The sequence below is a fragment of the Grampus griseus genome, assembly GCF_964374135.1.
Source record: "Grampus griseus genome assembly, chromosome: 11".
Taxonomy (NCBI): domain Eukaryota; kingdom Metazoa; phylum Chordata; class Mammalia; order Artiodactyla; family Delphinidae; genus Grampus; species Grampus griseus.
Genome location: NC_139005.1, coordinates 7,170,979 through 7,189,354, shown reverse-complemented (window position 1 = coordinate 7,189,354; position 18,376 = coordinate 7,170,979). Strand labels below are relative to the sequence as shown.

General features: G+C 36.5%; 1 protein-coding gene and 1 long non-coding RNA gene across 3 annotated transcripts in view; both read right to left on the bottom strand.

The window, feature by feature from the left end:
• Nucleotides 1-1,530: 1,530 nt before the first annotated feature.
• Nucleotides 1,531-8,956, bottom strand: LOC309830481. The gene is made up of 3 exons (XR_014297487.1): nt 7,248-8,956; nt 4,393-4,555; nt 1,531-1,666 (listed from the first exon to the last, which is right to left on the bottom strand). It is a non-coding gene; the product is annotated as an uncharacterized lncRNA (long non-coding RNA).
• A 156-nt stretch (nt 8,957-9,112) lies between these two features.
• RIMKLB (ribosomal modification protein rimK like family member B) overlaps nt 9,113-18,376 on the bottom strand; it is a 45,627-nt gene continuing 36,363 nt past the window's right edge. For both annotated transcript variants that reach the window (XM_082667058.1, XM_082667059.1), the window contains exons 3-6: nt 17,461-17,691; nt 15,656-15,742; nt 14,577-14,780; nt 9,113-11,782 (exon numbers count right to left, since the gene is read on the bottom strand). In XM_082667058.1, coding sequence (XP_082523184.1) covers nt 11,319-11,782; nt 14,577-14,780; nt 15,656-15,742; nt 17,461-17,691 — 986 coding nt within the window. In that variant the 3' untranslated portion in view covers nt 9,113-11,318. The remainder of the gene's footprint in view (nt 11,783-14,576; nt 14,781-15,655; nt 15,743-17,460; nt 17,692-18,376) is intronic.

Below are 18,376 nucleotides of genomic sequence, written 5' to 3'. Positions count from 1 at the left end.
CATTTATATTAAGTCTCCTCAAATCATTTTTGGGAAAATAAGTCATACTATCCTAAACTATTCCTTATGGCACATGGTATGCATTTTCCTTACTTAATTCTCTCAGTTTAGGAGCAAGAAAAGAATATGTTATGAGCTGACAGGGGGGAAAAACCTGGAAAAAAATGAGATAAAAGGTTTTTTAAAGAAATATAAAATTCCTCAGCCAATGAAATGTGGGAATGAGGAATAATCCGTCTATATTAGGAGAAATCTCACACACACACACACACACACACGCACACATAAAATGATCCAACCAAAAGAGTTTAAAAGGAGCTTAAATAAGAAAACTGAAAGGAAATCATGGACTTCCCTGGTGATGCAGTCGTTAAGAATCCACCTGCCAATGCAGGGGACCCGGGTTTGATCCCTGGGCCAGGAAGATCCCACATGCCACAGAGCAACTAAGCCTGTGCGCCACAACTACTGAGCCTGCACTCTATAGCCCGCGAGACACAACTACTGAGCCCGAGTGCCACAACTACTGAAGCCTGTGCACCTAGAGGCTGTGCTCCACAACAAGAAGTCACCACAATGAGAAGCCTGAGCACCGCAATGAAGAGTAGCCCCCACTCACCCGCGTGAAAGCCCGCGTAGCAATAAAGAACCAACGTACCAAAAATAAATGAATAAATTAATTTTTTAAAAAAAGAAAATCAAGAAAGAAAACCTTACAGACTTCCATTCTGAGATGAAAAAAGATTTGGTATGTCTTGAATAAGATTTCAGTAACCAAAATTTACAGAATTAAAAGACAGTATTTATTAAATGCTCAACTATGTGCTAAGAATTATACACGTATTATAGCTTAGCTAATACTTACACATTAGACTAGCAAAGTAGGTATGGTTCTTTCCATTTTTTTACAAACACTCCTTTATGGCTTGCAGAAGGTGACCTGTCCAAAGACCATTTAAACAGTAAGTAATAAAATCAGAATTTGTATCAGTATCTGCTTGCAAAGCCCATTTTGTCAAAGCTTACAAAGCCTATTTTGTCAAAAGTACTAGGGCTGCCTCTGTATACACATGTATATTATTAGATCCCCTACAGTTCAAATAAAGTAGGTCAGACATGGTCTCCAGTCACAAGATTAAAATGTAGTGAGCAATGCTATGACAAGTGTGCGCTAGAGCCTTGTCAGAGTGAAACAGAAAAAAGGCTGCATTTCTTCAGAGATAAAAACATAGCAATAATTATTCAGCATGGACAGATAAACTGAGATGAAAGGGGCAGGAGAAAATCCAAAGACACATTTTAGTGCCTATCTTTGTGCCAAAAGGAGTAATCATATCAGAATATTTTATAGAGAGATCAGTCTGTCAAGAACCAAGGAGTTTAATCTTGCAAAAAGTGAAAAAAAAAAGAGAATGACACATGTGGAGCTAGACATCAAGTCTAGATATGCAGACTGAAGTGAACCCATACAAAATGGAGTGAGCAGAAATAACTGACAAAAGAACAAACCATACTCCATGCTATTTCATTTCCAGTTCTGGTGTTTTTATTTTAGAAAGCACATTGAATTAAACAGGTTAGAGCTATTGCTTCCTTGTTCTGTGTACTTCTATCCTCCATTTGAAAAAACATACAGTCTTCATCCATTCTGTGAGATCAAAAGAACCTAGGGGGGAAACACACAGAGCTCACTTAAATCACAGTTTTAAACAGTCTTTATAATTAGGATGAGAAAAAAGAAAAGGAAAATAAGAAAATTAACTAATGTGACAATAAAAAAATACAAAATGTCTAGATTGCCAAAAAGAATCATAACCCTTTTTGTAATTACCACATTTCATCTTGGTGATCTCAGCTGACAAAGGTATACTAAGGTATATCATTCATTAAAAATTAACGGCTTAAACCTGTAACAGGTTTAAAAGAGCAACCTTACTTCCCAGATTTACTTGATTCTTCTTCAGGAGAAACTATTCTTATTTCCTGAAATTTCTTCTCTCTAGAATCAACAATTCAATTTATAGGTCCATTATTTTATCTACTTTTTCAAGATGCTGCCAACACAAAAGCCAAAACTTTGGTCTTCATCACTGGAGTTTTGGGAGACTTATTTCAGTTAGACATCCATGTAAGCATACTTTCCTAGTGATTGATTTAAACTGTACTATAGAGATAATATATATTTTACAAAAGTCAACCCAATTTTAGACACTGAATTTCATATTAAAAAATACAATCATATAAAAGATGTGTCAGCAATATTACTCCTTGAAAACCCTACAATATAGACAATTGTGTTTTATTTTAGCACCAAGAGGAAAAAATTGAGGTAAGAACATTTTTTCTAAAACATCACAGAAAGTTATTGTAGCAAAATGCCTGAACAAACAAAACTAAACTTAAATGCTCTTACTCTAGTGCTCAAGACTACATTTTCAATAAATTATATAATGAGCAATAAATTTTGGTTCAGATTAAGATTCAAGCTTCTTTCAGTTCTAAAGCACTGACATCTCCATATAATAACCAAAATTTGTGACAAAACTCTTTTTAAAAGTTTAGAAATTTTAACCATATTAACTGAGGCATGTATTCTTGTGTTCCATACTAATATATGTAAAACTGTATTTAGCATTAAACGACTTTTTAATAGAAGGTGACTTCTTTTTATACTATTAAAAAAAAAAACAGAATTCACCATGTATTTAAACAATAATATCAGTTACTCTAGCTTCATGTTACGATAAATCCTTTATTCCAAGTATACACAGTAAGTCCATTTAACTATCTACTTCCCCTTGCTAACCTGTCAGAAAAAAAAAATTCAGAATATAATGTTTTACCTTTGTTGCAGATTGATTCATTATCCAGAATAGAAATAAAGGTAGGCCAGAGGAGAGGTAGAGGATTAGTGGTATAATAGATCTAAGAGATCCACTTCTCTTCTCTCTTGACCAGAAATTGCAAAGAACCTCTTTGCATCTTCTCTTAACAAGGGACACTTTTTTATTCTCAAACCCTGTAAATGATGTACTCATTAATTCTATGTACAAACCACCTAAAATGGCTGCCCACAGCTTGCCTTAGTATCCTAACCACAAGCCCAAACAGTGACAACTTTCTTTCTAACTCACAGCGGTCTCATTGCAGAGCACTTCACTTATTCAGTAGTACAGCAGATTTTGAAGAATGCACGCCACATAATGCAAAGAGCACCATATTGGCAGTTAGGACACTTCAGATGTAGTCCTGGCTCTGTAATCTTAGTTACTAACTTCTCTGAACGTCAGTTTCTTTACCAGTAAATCCAAGATTATAGTATACTACCTCTAAGCTTTCCACTTTAAAAATTCTAAACTTCTATGGTAGGCCTCTGTAGGCCAGCAGCTGAATCTGTTATTACAGATACTATAGTAAAACAAGTAGTTGAATGAATAAACGGATCTGCAACTTATTAAAAGAATGGAAAATTACAGTCTTTAAATCTAGGGACTTCAAAATATCACTTCATTTCTTTTATTCAGCCTCATCAAATTCTAAAATGTAGAAAATCACAGCACTGGTACTGATGCCCATGTCTGAAGGCAGCTGTTGATGGAAAGGAAACAGACCTATTTACCGGAGAGAACACAAATGAAAATGGGGACACACACACACACAGAGGAATAGGTAGGCAGAGACAAAAAATGACAACATTGGAAAAATAAAATCCCGAGGGACTGAATGACTAAAGAGAGAGATACCAAACCAGGAAAGCAGAAGCACAACTGAAGAAACAGTAAGAGAAGAAGGGCAGAGACAGATAAGCAAGACAGAAAGGTGAATATGCAGAACGGAACTGATGGGCAGGTACAGTGACAAAGAAATGGGACTAGAAAGGAAAGAGATAGCCAGAAGAAAAGGTCATTTTTACCACAAAATATTGTCAAATTACATACTTCTGTAGTTATCCCCCCAGTGCTCACACTAAAAAGGGGACACTTTCATTTTTACAAAATGATTAACAATGCATATTTCATTTATCTTGCAGATTTTTTTTAAAAAATCACATTTACTGTGAGATAGCATAATTTTTGCCATCATTAAGGTCTACATATTGGATATGATAATAACTCTTTCACAATGTATATCAAATCATCATCTTACAATTTTATCTGTCAGTTATACCTCAATAAAGCTGGGGGGGAAAAAAAAGGTTTCACACGCATCAATATCCTGGAAATCCCTAATTTTACATATTGCTCATTTTTTTCCCAAATTAAAGAATGATAGTACCCCAGTTAGGACAAATTCATCCTACGTCAAGAATTTACAGGCATTCGTGATTACACACCACAGTGACTTACAGGACACTGGTATCATATTGAAAACACATTCTTGAAATTAACTTACCATTTAAGAGTCAAGATCAGGGATCGTAGTCCTGTTTCCATTTTTGCCCCCTTTGCTTGTCGTGGTATGTCATGCTCTATCTCTTCTCCTATGCCGATTTTGTCAGTAGCCATCAATCTGAAGAATTCTTTCTTCTGCTGCCACCTACCAGTTTATTTCTCTGCTGCAGCAGAAGAGTATATAGAAAAAGTTCTTGCTTACTATTCATATTAAACAGAAAAATTCCTTAATATTTCATATTTTCACATGTGTATGAAGTTCCTGTTTCCCCGAAACCTCCCCTCCAAGTTAAAACAACAAAAATCCCAATCACAGAAGATCAAAACACGTATGATCAATGTTCATGCTAAGCTGGAGGAGGGGGGAGCTGGAAAGATTTAGACACTCAGCAGCTGCCACCTCAAGGAGCCATTCCTTTTCTGTTACTTTCCTTCTTCACCTGTCCCTACAAATAATAAATGCATAATTTAAAATTTTAACTAGGTAGTGAACTCCTCCAAATTTTAAGTTCAGAGACTACCAAAAGACTTGTGGAAGATGCAGCAATAAAGGAGTTTTTAAAAGTAATTCTAGAAACTAAGGGTGTTAGGCGCTTTACCTGCTTGAGTTTTCATGTTCTGGACTGCTTATTGCCCAATGGCTCTGAATACATTAAAACACGAACACATACGCCACCTACATTTAAAATAGGGTAGCATTTGTATGCCCGTATAAGCAATGGGTATATTTTTTGCAAAAGAGTAGTAATTTCATTAGGTCCTTTTAAAAGGACTGACCACAAATGCACATTTCCTTAAACTGTATACATACATAAAAGAATTAAGGGCAAAAAAGCGAGAGTGACAAAGGTAATAGCGGTTGTAGAACTGGAAATTAATACCACATAAATGTTTTGTTTTTTAATATCCTGAGATTCATTTTTATTCCCAGTCTCTTTATTATTGAGGTCTAAGTTTCAAATTTATTCTTTATTCGCTACTAAAGAACAATATGCTAGAATGAGCTAGTGATAATGATGAACTAGTAATAATAGCTTTTGTTCCACCCTCCCACTACCTTTACCCCAAAATAAAAACTTATTTTGTGAACTTAAAAAATAAAACAAACACTGACATAAGCACCAAAGGCTAGTCAACAGTGGCACTGCCGTGACATTGTTTCTACTTTCTCATTCCTTCCCCCATCTCAAGCCCCACCCTTTGACCTCTGATTATGGGATGAGCCTGAGCAGAAGAGTTGGTGATGTCAGGACTGCGCCGTTCCCACGGATGCTCCTAGAGGCCTGCTGTGCTTCTGGGAACTGGGGCACAGGGATGGCTGTCTGACTGAAACCTAAAACAACAACAATTCACCCCACCCCTCATGTTCCCAAACCCCACAGTAGCAGCCAGGTATATATACTATATAAGGACCATCTAATATAGTTTGAATATGGTGAAATCTGAAAGCAAGATCATTTTTAACGTGGCAGTGATCTTGGGGGGTGGGGGGGGCAGCGGAACGGAGGTTCATAAATCCTCCACATCCCATGCAACCACAGACTGCACACATGCTAATGCTAGCCATTCTCATTAGCAAGAGAACAAGATCCTTCCATATGTCATAAATTACTGCAGGAGTGCAGCCAGGATTCCTTTGTTGGTAAATTTCAGTTCAAGACATAAATATTTTTATCTTAAGATGCTTAGGGGAATGACTGTCCCTACCTCATATGAGTGAACTGAAGCACAAAACAAGTTTATGACTTATTTTATGCCTTCAGCTGTAGAAACAGCATTACAAGCCAGGATTTCCTATTCCCTAACTAGTGAGTTACTAGACTTCCAGCCTCCTTGGATAGGGCATCCAAAGAGAATATATCTTGAAAAGGTCTTGACTACTGACACTGAAATTCTACCTTATCAGAAAGAGGATTATCTCCCATAATGATAATAACTCATATTAGAGCTAAAACTTTGGAAAGGACAGGAAAAAGGAGGAAAAGGGTAGGGGGACTGGGGCAGACAGGAAAGGATAGTAGTATTAACAGGAAGGCTATTAAAATGGATAAGTTGTATTCCTGTTCCTGCTATTAACTTTGTTTTATGGGCTTGATTAATCTGCTCCAAGATCTTGTGCTTCAGAAATGCCCTCCAATCTGTTCAAACCTATAACTTTTCAATATTTAAACCATTACTTAATGATAATCTCGAATGGCTGACATCTCTCTGTTAGAATTAGTGCATCAGAAATGCTAAAATCATTAATTCTGAAATCACGCTGCTCCTGAAATAACTGAAATGCTATTACCTTTTGTCTCATTACCTTTCACTTTTATAATGAAGCCACAGAAAGAGAAGCACTACTAAGGTCAACTGAAGGCTATGTTGAGTTTTTACCATATATATAACCTAGAACCTAATTTTACCTTTTCAAAACTCTAGTTTTCCATACCTGTCCACTCCTAATTGATGTCTTTATACTGTGAGCTCACTGTGTATTCGGAACACCAACCCCTGAAAAAGCTTAAGCCAGAGTAGCACAATGGAAGAAACACACAAACCCAAAACAAAAACAAAGCTAAAAAAGTCACACTCTGAAATAATTATAGACATATATGCAAGGAATGGAGATATCTAAATGGCTAAAACAAATCCCCAAAGAAAGTCCTGGGTTCATCCCAACCAGTTCAAACTTTACCCCCAAAACTTTTTCTATAACCAAATTATTTGCTAGATATGTTTATACATTGTTTTTTGAAATCCAAGTTATATTACAAACCCATTGGTGCCTTCAAAGTACATAAAAGAAAGGAAATTTTAAAAAGAAAGTAAAGTTAGCCTTGTGATGAAAAAAAGGAGAAAGAATCAAATTACCTGCCAGCAGGCTGGGGCTGTGCCTGAATCCAAACCGCTGCATTTACCATTCATTCTACAGCTGCATTATTGGGGGAAGGGGAGTTTAGAAGGGCACTGACCCCGAAAGTTCTCAATACTTCTCACTCATCATCAGGAAGGGGGAAGAAGGAAAGTTTTTTCTCTGGGTATTTTTTTGTTTGTTTGTTTTTGTTTTTTTGTCTCCTGAAAAGGCTGGCAAAGAACAGTAATAGTGCAAGCAGTTAGAATATTTCTTTAAAAACAATTTTAAAAATGCAAATCATTAAGGAATTTAAAACACCACATTTTCGTTAATATAGAAAGAATTTTCACTAGAGTTAGGCAGCCACCCCAAAACAGCATGGCAAAAGGGCATTGGTATAAAGGAAATAAAATACCACACAAAAATCCAAAACAAAACTAAAAACATTTCAAATTAAACCTGGAAGACTAGAAGATTCCAACAGCAGATTTCTGTCCACTACTGAAACATTCCAAAATCCAAGCTTCAAAGGCGCCTAAATGTATCTTAAATGAAATTTTGTTTTGTTTGGTTTAAGAAAAAAAAAAGAAAGAAAGCAGTGAACCTGGTTATAAATCCTGCAATATATTACATTTAAAAATATCCTAGTACGACAGAAACAAATTATAAAAGAAATTAAACAAACAAACAAACAAATAAAAACAGTAGCAGCAGAGGTTACCTGTCTGAGCACCTACATTTTCTTAGGAGGGGATCGTGTCTCACCAGCCATATAGCCCATAAACCTTCTCAAAAAGAGTGAGCCAGGAGAAAAATGTAACACAAGATTTGATTTCACAATGTCTCTAAGTGCCCCAGACCCCAGACTGGGGACTCACTGAATGAAGAGAATTTCTTTTTCCTTTGTTTTCTTCTTGAGAAAAAGAAGAGATGATCTTGAAAGTCAATTACTTCTTTCAATGCCTTCGATACCTTTTCAAAAGTCCGATAAAGCACTTGATGAAAGCAAGTCTCTTGATGGATTTTTCTAATGTTCCAGGGTATTTTCTTATTTGATAGCATATACAGAAATACTTCAAAGTTCAGTGGAGTTAAAGCCAACAGAAATGACCAATCAAAAGAAAATAACTATTAAGAATTTTAAATGGAATAGTTCATATTTGTGTGTTTATGTATATACATAGTCCACTTTTCATCATGGGTGACATAAAAACAATATCAGAAAGAATTACTTTTAAATACAATTCAGAATTACAATTTTAACAATGTACAATACTTTTACAATAATCAGATTTTTGCATGATAAAATAACTATACATATTTGATAAATACATATTTTTACCTCTCATAATAGCAATAAAGATCTTAAGAAAGTTACTCAACAATAGGAAAATATATTTAACTTTCACTTAAATATCTGGGCTGTTTTATTTGGGTTCTTCCAGTATGGTTTGGTCTTATTCTTTACCTTACTTTTTGAAGGAATTCAAGAGGATATTCATGTTTTTAAACTCTAAGATGTCCATTCAGTGTACGATCCAGAAATAGGTTGGTAAGGCTATGTTTTAACATAGTGTGAATGCACAAAAGATGGGCAGTGAGTAAAACTAACAGTGAAATAATCTCAGATATTTCTTCTAATGTACTTGGTTAATTTGATAATTTTTTTAAAAGGCTACCTACATTTTTCCTGGTGCCTTATCCCACCCAACAGAAACCTTGAGTTTTTCATCAAATAGACAGGGTGTTCTATTTGTGTTTTAAAATTCACTAATCTATATACATGTGACATGTAACTATTCAAAGTATATGTATCATAATCTATGTGGCAACCAGATGGTCTCTACACACATATGAATGATGATTTAATTAAGCGATTCCTTCTCCCTTGTTTATTTCTCTATCCCGAATAGTGTGCATCTTCCCAAGTATGGTCATTTAGTAAAAGAAGTACCAAGTGAGCCAGAGGTACTTATATACTCCACGATATGTCGCACAATAACCCTGTACAAGTCAAATTCTTTTAGATGAGATGAGAATATCCTAAAATAAATTAGAAAGTCCTCTTATGTATCTTTTTCTAAGGTGAAATGAGACACTGCACAGATCAGAGGTACTATTCTATTTGTCAACAATCAACCTTTCACTCCATTTTAATATTATTTAATTCTATGGAAAAAACACGTTTTATTACATTCCTTTTTTAAAATGGGGGAAAAACTGTACAAGTAAGCATGATCAAACCTCTGTTAGAGCTGGTTAATACTGATCTTATTGCCTCGAAGTCTCTCTAGTAGTGTCCAAGAAATTATGTTTAATGTCCATCTGAAGGAAAAAAGCACTGGAGAGGCAAGAAACGACTCGGGTAAAAAGCTTCAGAGGATTGAAGGGAGATGGAACTTGCCGCTTAAAAAAATTACGTTGAGCTCTGGTGCATCTCCATTTCTTAACACGCCTTCCAAACCATTCACTGGGATAGTTTTACCCATGTTTAAAGGCTCATATTATATGCAGTTTGGGGGCTTTTATAAATTCAGAAATAAAGTAATATAAAGAGTAGAATATTGAAGGCTTCAGAGTAGGGCTATAAGAGACTCAATACTGCTAAATAAGTCCCCAAACAAAAACGGTCAGTCCACCCCAACCCAAAACCTATGTGTAATAGGAGAAAATGCACAGCAAGAAGCAGAGGAAAAGCATGTAGCCTGGAATAAATCATACACTGAACAGTCTAGAACCAAAGAAAAAAAGCAAACAACATACATATACACAAAAGCCTAAGCAGCAGCTATTCTCCTCATGTCTTTAGGTGAGTACCTCTACCAGTAGATTATTGTTATGAAAACGACTCAGTTGTTTTTTTTTTAAAGTAAAAAACTGTTTCCCATCATGCTCCATTTTCTAGAATCTTTCCTTTTTGATTGGTTGGTGTAAACAAAAAGCAAAGCACATAAACATGCAAGCGTGCACGTGCGTGCACACACACGCACGCGCACACACACACCCTCCTAAAATGTGAAAAATGCAGATATATAACGCTGGTATTAGAAATCACTTCAACTTTATACTTAGGAACTTATAGACCCTTGATTTGCCCCCCAAAAATATTCTTCCTTGTCCTTATTCTTTAAATGCCCAACCACCAAAAGAAAAAAGGAAAAAAATAAAAGGCTTTAAATGCACATGTTTCAAGTCAGTGTCTTGTTAACAAAAAAGGTAGCATTTTCTTCACTTTGGCCATTGTTAAAGATGCAGGCATAGATCAGGGAATGTTAAGACTAGCATGTATTTAAAAAAAAAATGCAACATTAACAGAGCATATATCTTTCAAAAAAGGCTAAAACACTAACAAATACAAGTCAATGCACATATTTTTAACTAGTGCAATTTTATCTACAATGGAGTAAATGTTATTTTGTGTGCCAGACATTGCAATACTGTTCATTTCCCTTTTATCATGCAAACATGCCAACTTTATCATTAAAAAAAATCTTTACTGGGTCACATTCACGTTGCCCTCCCACCCAAATTAAGGGGGAAAAAGTCAATAACAGAGCTCCTCAAGATCTCATAACTATGAACATAAAGCTCCTAGATAATAGTGTATAGGCTGAATTTTCAGATTTGTATAAAAAAATATAATTTAGGTAGATGTCTTCCTCACGGATTACAACACAATGTTAAGTACACTACTCTGAAATTTGTACCAACCGTACAAAAACAAAAGCAAGAGACCATGAAAATATTATGTTCTTCATGGCCTGAGAGCCTACACGTTTCTCTGAGTAATGTAAAACTACGAGAGCCTGACATTTTTCTGTATCTCACCTCTTCTGCCTCTCTATCTGTAGGATTTGTAAATCAAAGTCAGTAACATCTTAGTAGCAAGGGTCTCGTCTATCTCCCCATTCTTCCTTCCTAACTAATCCTACTCAATTTTCTCTCATCTCTCTGAGCATTTTCCATGAACAGCATTGCAAGTTGGTTTAAAAAAAAAAGAAAAAGAAAAAGAAGAAAGAAAGAAAAAAAGGAAAGAAGAAAAAGAAAGTTTTACAAGGGTTTTGTTGGTTAATTATTTACTGGTGGAATCACTCCACCAGGAGTTTGATTTCATTGGCTAGCAGTTGGTTCATGTTGAATAGGCCCCCCGGGAGCTTGGTGAGCAGCTCTCGCTCCGTGGTTTCAGGGTCGCTGTCAACAGAGCTGGAACTTGCGCTCATGTTGTCGACAGCAGTGTTGGCTGCGGGACCCAGCTCCGGCTCACTAGTCTCACTGGCCGTGGACACCACGGAGAGCAGGGACATACGCCGGGTGAGCCGGCCAGAGGGCAGAAGGGAGGCGGCATAGTCCGCTATGATACCAGCTACATCTAGATTACAAGCCTTATCAAAGGCTATGAAACCTACATTTGCATTGGCCTCGCAGACACAGAAGGAGCCGTCGTCTTTCGTCAACAGGTCAATGCCACACACATCCATTCCCAGGATATTAGACACCTGGATAGCTAGCTGTTTCCCTTGTTCACTCAATGAGCACATCATCCCGACACCACCTGGCAAAAGAGAAATAAGAAGTTACCAAAATGACAAAATTTTGGAGTAAAACTAAAGCTGACCTTAAAGTTAGCCTCTAAGGCTAAACCTCTCTTCTAAATCAGTAGAATAGCAAAAGTGTTATTCTAGTGTAAAACTGGGACTCTGAAGTCTAAGATTCTTTCATTAGGGAATCCCCTTCCAACGCAGTCTCTCGACAAATTCATGACTTTGTACTTTTTCCATATGCTATTTTTTTCTGAAGACATTAAACTTTCACTGAAGCCTATCTTACTTGCAATCACATGGAACTTTTGCATAAATACAGTTAAACCACTTAATGTTGTTATTGGTTTTTATCAGTTTCAGATTTTGATTTGTAAAAATAGAGATGCATAACAAGGACAGAGGACAGAATCTAGGAACATGCTTTTCTTCCTCCACAGTCCCAATTCTAATCTCTTTGCTGTTCCTAAGCCAAAAGTATTCTGGGGTTTCAGGTAGCTGGAGGAGTGTATGTGAAGTCTTCGCTGGTATCTGAGGGAAAAGAATTAGAACTAGTTGGAGACAGTTTCAAGACTAGAAAGGACTAGATAAGGACTAGAAAGCAAAAGAATTTGGACAAAACCTTGGCTTAAGGAGCTCAACAGGAGGAAGGCTGACATCAGTACTATGTAAGTATGCCTGACCCAAAGAGACCAAAGGTAAAGGCACATATGACCAGAGTCCCCCTTACCACTGTGGCTGGAAGAGTACGGGGAGGGGAGTGCAGGAAGGAGGGGACTGGCACACTAGCCAATGAATTAAATGACACTGCTTCTCAGCATCCATAGTACTGAGGCCATCTGGAATGTTCCAAATAACCAGAGCAGAGCTCTGATGTGACGTGACAATAACAAATAACAAGCTGTCTATGACCTGAATGAAAGAAATAAGAGCACAAATTCAAGTTTAGCACAAAAAGACTCTCTGAACTAACACAAAAACATGATTACCCAACTTAAAAGTTTCAACAGAGAAACTGAAGGAGAGTTGCTTTTGTGAGTCTAACTTATAACTTGGAAAATCTACTGTGAGAAATATTTTGAAGCACATACAAAAAACCTGAGGTGAAGTCACAAAAGAAGGACAAAAAATTTGGATAACTGAATCAGAAAAACCCTAACCCCCAGAAGGAGAGAAGAAATTTTCCTGAAGCTTAGAAAAACTGAATCTGATAGAAACACCTTACTAAAATCCAGGTTGGACTGACTGAGAAGAGACACATATCTAAAAATATCCTGACAAAACTGTTTCGCATTTCAAGTAAAACAAAATAACCAAAAATAAGAGAACAAAACAAAACAAAAAACAAACTTACAAAGAATATAACCTACCCCCCTCCCAAAATCAGAGTAGATTTGGACATTCAATTGCAAAAGTGTAAACTGTAGAGCAGCAGAACAGAAGCAAGACTCACACAATTTAAGAATCCTATCTCAGCCAACATATCATTCTCCTTTGAGAAAGACAGCAAGCTATGAGGTATCTATCACTCACATACACCATCCAGGGAAAATAATCAAGAAGAGATACTAACATAACAGCAAATGACTAAGGACAGAAAACTCAAGCTATGGGAAGATGCAGATGGGGAGTAAAGAGTGACTAGTAGTGTGATTCTTGCAAAACAGGTGTAATTAACTCTCAACAGATAAAGACTGCCTGGGAATGGATAAAGTAAGTGCTACCTAAGGATTCTTGAAACAGAAGAGACACACAATAAAAGAAATTCTATTATAGACTTGAACTAAAACTATTAAATGGTTTCAGAAAAACAGTGGAATACAAAGCCCAGGGAAGCAGAAATTTGTGTCTGTTTTGTTCACTGCTATATACAAAATACTGCTGTAACAGTATTGATACTTAGGAGGTACTCAAAAATATTTGTTCAGTGAATGAATGAATCAAGAGGGAGGAGTAGGGAGGGAAGTAAAACTGTTCTAATCCTCTCATGGGAAGAGAGAGGGAACAAGAGGTGATGCATTTTGAGAGTAGAGATTTCAAGGACTTTGGATATGAGGTGTTAGACTAGAGAGGAGATCAAGAATGACTCCAAGGATTTTGGTCTAAACTAGAAAGATACAGTTGCCAAAAACAATAAGGAGAAAACTGTGGATGGGACATACTGGGAGGAGGAGTTAGATGAGGAGTTCAGTTTTGGACATGTTAAGACTAAAATGTCTAACAGACATCTACATGGAGATATTGAGAGGCAGTGATTTATATGTGCCTGGAGTTCAGGAAGAAAGCCTAAACTGGAGAGATAAATTTGAAAATAATAACATAGATAGCATCTAAAGCCATGAGCTAGGTAAGATTACTAAGAACGTAAAATACACAGAGAAGAAGAAAACACCCAGACTACGCTCTGAGGCCCTTCAACGGTAAGAAATCTCAGAAGATATACACTTAAGCAAATCAAAATCAGCAACATTCTTTGGACCAATGGGTAAAATGGGTTAGGACACAGCTTAAATGAAATAATATGACCAAAGAGGGAATTTGTTAGACATTTCACACATGTGCAAATTGGGGTACAAATTGAGCCTGGGTGAAAGCAAATTTATGATTCAGAGAAATCCAGCTTCATTACTAGAAAAACAATTCTATACTTTTATTATATTCGTGGTAAATCTATGAATCATATTTACATGTGAAAGATACGTTTTTCAACATATTAAATAAAAAGATCTAAGTTATATACAAATACTCACTGAAAAAGCTTTAATAGTATTACTTTATATCCTAGAAAGACACTTGCATTGCTTTTACCTAGCGAGCAGTTGCTTTGCATCCTCCCATCCGTTGAACAGCGTAACATGGTGCCAACCACACGGCCTCCCACAACAATGACACGTACATCCCTTCCATGAGACTCTTTAACATACTTCTGAAACAGGTATGGAGCTTCATGGCGAATAAGATGGCTTAGATCAGCCAAATGGTGCTTATCGCGAGCCAAGAAAACTGCTTTGCCTGTGGTCGAAAAGAATAAAAAATGTAAGTCAACAAACTATGAGCAGTTGATATCATTACCTGCATTTTCTTGTGTCCCAATCTCCTTTTTCAGAACCAACTGCTTTTTAACCAAAGTAACAGCGTTATGGTAAAATGTATATAAAGACCAACTAAATATTTGGGTTCTTAAGATTTGTATTCCTCCAGGTTAGCCAATAATACTAGCCTCACTTATCAACAAAACATTTTTCTGAGTTAAAACATATGTTTTATATATTACACAATATTAAGATGCCATGTTTGCATATAGTAAAGTAGCAGTATGTTACTACTTCTATGCCAACAGAAGTGTCTGCTTTTAAAACATGGTTATAGGGCTTCCCTGGTGGCACAGTGGTTGAGAGTCCGCCTGCCGATGCAGGGGACGCGGATTCGTGCCCCAGTCCGGGAAGATCCCTCATGCCGCGGAGCGGCTGGGCCCGTGAGCCATGGCCGCTGAGCCTGCGCGTCCGGAGCCTGTGCTCCGCAGCGGGAGAGGCCACAACAGTGACAGGCCCGTGTACTGCAAAAAAAAAAAAAAAAAAATCTCTAGGATAACCACTAAACGAACAGAAATGTGAGTTGTTGTTGTTCCAGCCTAGAGGAACAACTCACAAAAGCGCCTTCTGTGAGTCTGAGGTACCATGCACCTAGCAATTTCCCTACAGTAATTCTTCAGAAGCTCTGTTTCAAAAGCTATAAACTTCAATTGACAAGACTACGTCTAGTCAATAACCATGAGCAAATAGAAGGTAGATCTAAGTTAAGTCTTAAAAAATCTGTTTTGTATAACCACTTATTAATTCTCAAGAGTAATTTCAATATTATGTGTGGTAGCAACAACTCATACACACCTCTATGACCCCGTGTATTCTTCACTACCATTGGAAACTCCAGTACTTCTGCTTCATCAATCATTTTAGCAAAATTTTCATGACCACCTGGTTTGAGCAAAAAAGAAATTTAGGAACAGCAACAGAGGTGTTTTGTGATAAATTTTATCTATACTAAAGTCAGCAAGACAAGGGAGGTATAAGGTAATAACCTGATGGCTAAATTTTGTCTTCAGTTAAACAACCACTCCTTTTAAAATGGATAAAAACTATCTTAAACTATAAATATTCTAATATACAACTCAAAGAAATTAAAACAAAGTTTCCTGATTCTATAACATTTTTCATATTTTTAGCCCTTATTTCTCTACCACACAAATAATAGAAGCCAAGATCTACTTTAGTATATAGAATTCTATTTGGATTAAGAAACAGAAGAGTGAGGCAGTTGGGTAGACTTATCCAAAGTTGAAAAGATGCTGCATGCACAGGCATGGCTCTCTCTCTCATCAAATACACAAATTAATATTTCTTATCTCTATTATAAATCAGAGTTCTTTCTACACTGAGCTATTCAGTACCCATGGGTTATGTCTTGTTCTTTCTGTTTATATTCCTAGGAACAAACGATACAGAAGCAAAGCTACAGCAAAAATGGATTGTAGTTGTACAAAATCAGCATGGTGACAGAATAATCACACCAAGAAAAGGTTCATTAAACAACTGTGATATCATAAATTTTCAGCTCAGAGATATGAAGATGACCTAGTCTCCAAATTTTAAACCTTAAACGTGAGAGCACAGGTAATATTCATTAATTTGGTTAATATACTTTTCTCCTTTCCATTCTCTTAAAATCAGAATTGTAGAACGATGAAATAAGCTATATAATATCTCAAAAGCATCAGGAAGAGAGAACTCTCAAACTGTAACAGGACAGGAATTTCTTTTTAAAGCCTCGTTAACTCTCCAAGCATTCTGCTGGACATTTTAAGAAATATTTTTATGAAAAAGTATACTGATTTATAGCAAGTCTGATTCTTTCCAAACTAGAAAAACTGGAAAGGCAGGAAATATATTAACATAATACTGTTTACAGTAGTGCTACTCCAAGTGTGGTCCAGTAACCCCTGCCTGTGACTTCTTTGCTACTGATATGTGTCCAAATAAATACAAAAAGAGTAAGCACAAGAAAGCAATTTGGCATTGCTCTGCTATTTTTACGGTACTTTACGTGTACTTATCCACAGCAAATGGGTCTTAAAAAAAAAAAATAGTCCTCTACCACAGGTGATTTTAGAAGCACTGGTTTAAAGCACACCTAGTATAGTGTAATTTTCTTTAAAAATAGGGAAATATTTATGAACCATTATCATGAAAATGGTAATGAAGATAATCAGAAATTATAGAGATGACAGATTCTTTTACCTCAGGGGTTGCCACACTAAGGACTGCTTGGGCATACAGCCCTTTTTTGTAATTAAGTTTTACTAGAAAACAGCCACACTCATTGTTTAAGCTTTGTCTACAGCACGTTTCACAGTACAACAGCTTTACTGAGGGTCACAAGAGAGAACTTACAGCCTGGAAAGCCCAAAATATTTACTATTTGACCCATTACAGAAAGTTTGGTCAGTCCATTCTACTCATACCATACACAGATTCATAATTCTCCTGCCCAGTTTGTTAAAACTGAAAATCGCTTCTAAGAGTTCTTCCTTGTTCACGAATTTCATTATATCACATAACCCTAATAGTTTAGTAGGGCTTTCAAAACTTATTGGTGCTCTAAAATTTAGGCTATAAATTCTTATTAGTTAACTCACCATAAGAGAAAGTATCTGGCAGAGGAACACCATGACCTGCCAACTCTTGAAACGTCCAGAACTTATTAACACAGTTCAGGATGGCTTGAGGTCGGTTCATCAACCTGCATCCCATCTTCTCCAGATGACGCAAAACAGTGATGTCACTATCACTTTGCACCCAAGGGGTTGGTACTCTCACTACCACCACCTGAGGGTAGGCAGTAATTAGTTCTCCATTGATACGAAGACCTGAAATATACAGGAATGAAACCATAATCATTAAAGGGGAATATACAATAGAGAAACAGATATATACCAAAGCTTAGGTCTCCAAACTAAATGTACTATTTTGCTAACATTTCACTGGGACAGAGAGACATTCCTCCTTAAATAATTTTCTTTTGTAAGAACAAAGAAGATGTAATAAGAAGAATGTATGCCGGGGTAAATAAATTACAGTACATGTCAATACAATGAAGTATTACATATCCATTAAAAAGAATGTCATAAATCTCTATGTTCAAAGATGGAAAGAATGTCCAGATGCATAAGGTTAAGTTTTTTAAAAGCAATTAACTCTTGTGTTTACATATGTACAGAAAATATATAAAAATGGCTTTCTCTGAGTATGTGTGGCTGGCAAGGCAGGAAGAGAAGGGCAGAATGAGGAACTTTAAAACATTTTGCTCCATGCAATTCTCTTTTTTAAGTGAGGATGTATGCTTTTAGTACAAAAAGAGAATTTTCTTTCTGTAAAAAATAAATAAATGTATTTATTTATTTATTTTTGGCTGTGTGGGGTCTTCGTTGCTGCGCGCGGACTTTCTCTCGTTGTGGCGAGCAGGGGCCATTCTTCGTTGCGGTGCGCAGGCTTCTCACTGCGGTGTCTTCTCTTGTTGCGGAGCACGGGCTCTCGGCTCGCGGGCTTCAGTAG